We start from the raw sequence: 2641 nt of genomic DNA on the forward strand, positions 1-2641 counted from the left end.
GGTCTCTGTGGAGGCCCCCTTGTGGTTGCGGGTTATGAGACCTCCTGGCGTGGATGGCTCCCTGTTACCGAATCCTCACCTGGAAACTCAAAGCTCAGCCATATCCACACCCATATTTATATAGATGCGTGTGTCTGCGTGTGTGTCTGTGTGTGTAACTAGTGTGAATTGTAGTGTGCTTGTGTGTGTGTGTGTGTGTGTGTGTGTGTGTGTTTGGGGGGGGGGGCGGGGGCATTAATAAGTTTAATGTTTTAAGTAAAGCACTTTGTATTGCATATATGCATGAAAAGCCCTATATAAATAATAGTACTCACATAAAAAATAAAGTTTATACCCAGAAGGGAAGTTGCTGGGGCAGTAAAAACATTTACATTAACTGCTCTCATAATCATGAGACATACACATGGAATCACACAGCAGAACAAAATGCAAATGAAACAGATTATGGTAAAAAATGGAAGGCACAGTTTATTCATTCAGCATCAGAGAATACCAGGAGCCTGACAGCAACCACTGCCACGCAGCAAACCCCCTTCAGAGGAGCCGTGGGGTTTTGGGGCCTGTAGGAGGCTATTAAGATGGGATACTACATGGGTCACATTATCAGTAACCTCTGGGATGTGTGTGCAACATGTTTCTCTAATAATGTGACAAACACCCCCCTGGGCAGCCAAGACTTGATCTCAGGGTATTTTATTTTGTAATGCAACATTACGCAGGGCCTTCTGTTAAACTGAGAAAGCATGGAGACCCTCAGAGGTTAATTCTGTGACATTTTTAACATCCAGAGCTACCTCATCAATACTATGAGCCAAGTTACCCGTACCCCACCAGGGAACGGGGGGGGATACGAGGAGTGTGGCTGGAAAGGTCACGCTTAGAAACTTGAGTGCTGGAATAAAAATGTGGATAATTAGTGTGATGGTGTGGTAATCGGTACCAAATTATGGAATACAGAATCAGAATCAGAATCAGATCAGAATCAGAGTCTGATTGGGTAACGTATTGCGTCACGCATCGCGTCACTTCCTGGTGTTGCGGTCTGTGCTGCTGCTGTCTCACGGCGTTTGCAGGCTCAGATCTCTCCCGACTTTTTATCTAAAACTTAGACTGTTTTCTGGTAAAATAGCACTATATCTGGTACATTACTGTCTTTATTTCAACACTCGCTCATTTTCTCTTCCGTAACTTTCACTGTCACCAATCACCGATACATTTTCTGTCCGTTAGCCTCCGTTAGCATCTTAGCATGGCCGCTCCGGCTCCCACCGCTTCACCTCTTTCCTGCTCAGTGTGTGAAATGTTTAGTTATTCCTCTGCCTCCTTTAGTGAAGACGGTAAGTGCTTAAAGTGTAGCTTATTTGCAGGGCTGGAGGCGAGGCTCAGTCAGTTAGAGGTCCGGTTTGGCCAACTAAACCATAGTCCGAGAGCCTCCTCAGCTAACCAGGCTAAGCTAGCGGCGGACCGGCCCGTAGCAGCTGAGCGTAACCGCTCCCCTGCAGCTCCCGAGCAGCCGACCAGGCAGGGCAGCTGGGTGACGGTTCGGAGGAAGACTAGTCTTAAAGGGCTCACGGAACACCACCCGCTTCATGTGTCTAACCGTTTTTCCCCACTCAGCGACACATCTGTTGAGAAACAGACCCTGGTGATTGGAGACTCTATTGTGAGACATGTGAAGCCGACTCCAGAGACATTAGTTAGGTGTATCCCGGGGGCCAGAGCGGGCGACATAGAAGCAAATTTGAAGCTACTGGCAAAGGGTAATCGTAAATATGGTAAAGTTATCATCAATGTCGGAGCTAATGACTCCCGTCTTCGCCAGTCGGAAGTAACCAGAATGAATATTGTCTCGGTGTGTAACTTCGCCAAGACCATGTCGGACTCTGTAGGTTTTTCTGGCCCCCTCCCCAATCTGACCAGCGATGACATGTTTAGTCGCATGCTCTCGCTCCGCCGCTGGTTGTCTCAGTGGTGTTCAGAAAACGACGTGGACTTTATTGACAACTGGGAGACATTCTGGGGAAAGCCCGGTCTGATTAGAAGGGACGGCATTCATCCCACCCGGGATGGTGCAGCTCTTATGTCTAGAAATCTGGCCAATGTTATTAGACACTCCCCCTGACAATGCAGGGTCCAGGCCAGGATGCAGAGCTGTAGTTTAACAGGGCTGGAGGCGAGGCTTAGTCAGTTAGAGGTGCCTAGCAAAATAGAAGTGGTTGCAGTTCCCCGCCCTCCAAAAGTTCACCAGGTGCAGCGTTATAGAGGCGTTAACCAAGATAACCTTGTAAAAATTAAAACCAATGCACATTTGGTACCAATTACAGACCTAAAAATTAGATGCGGACTACTAAATATACGATCATTAAGCTCTAAGTCTCTGTTAGTAAATGATATAATTACAGAGAGCAGGAGTGATATTTTCTGCTTAACAGAAACATGGTTACAGGAGGAAGAGTATGTTAGTTTGAATGAATCAACTCCGCCCGGCTACTTTAATCATCACATTCCTAGAAGCACGGGCCGAGGCGGAGGAGTCGCAGCAATTTATAACTCCGGTCTCGAAACAAAAATTGAACCTAAGTGCAACTATAATACATTTGAAAGCCTCATGCTTGGTCTGAAATTTCCGAGCCGGAAATCA

The 2641-nt window shown here is 46.8% G+C and overlaps 1 protein-coding gene across 1 annotated transcript; it reads left to right on the top strand.

Annotated features, from left to right (window-relative positions):
• The first annotated feature begins 1073 nt into the window (after positions 1–1073).
• LOC133447701 (uncharacterized) lies at positions 1074–2182 on the top strand. The gene has a single exon (XM_061726435.1). It carries the CDS (start codon positions 1250–1252, stop codon positions 2120–2122), a length of 873 nt encoding a protein of 290 aa, XP_061582419.1. The 5' UTR covers positions 1074–1249; the 3' UTR covers positions 2123–2182.
• Positions 2183–2641: the final 459 nt, after the last annotated feature.

The sequence above is a fragment of the Cololabis saira genome, chromosome 7, assembly GCF_033807715.1.
Source record: "Cololabis saira isolate AMF1-May2022 chromosome 7, fColSai1.1, whole genome shotgun sequence".
Classification (NCBI taxonomy): domain Eukaryota; kingdom Metazoa; phylum Chordata; class Actinopteri; order Beloniformes; family Belonidae; genus Cololabis; species Cololabis saira.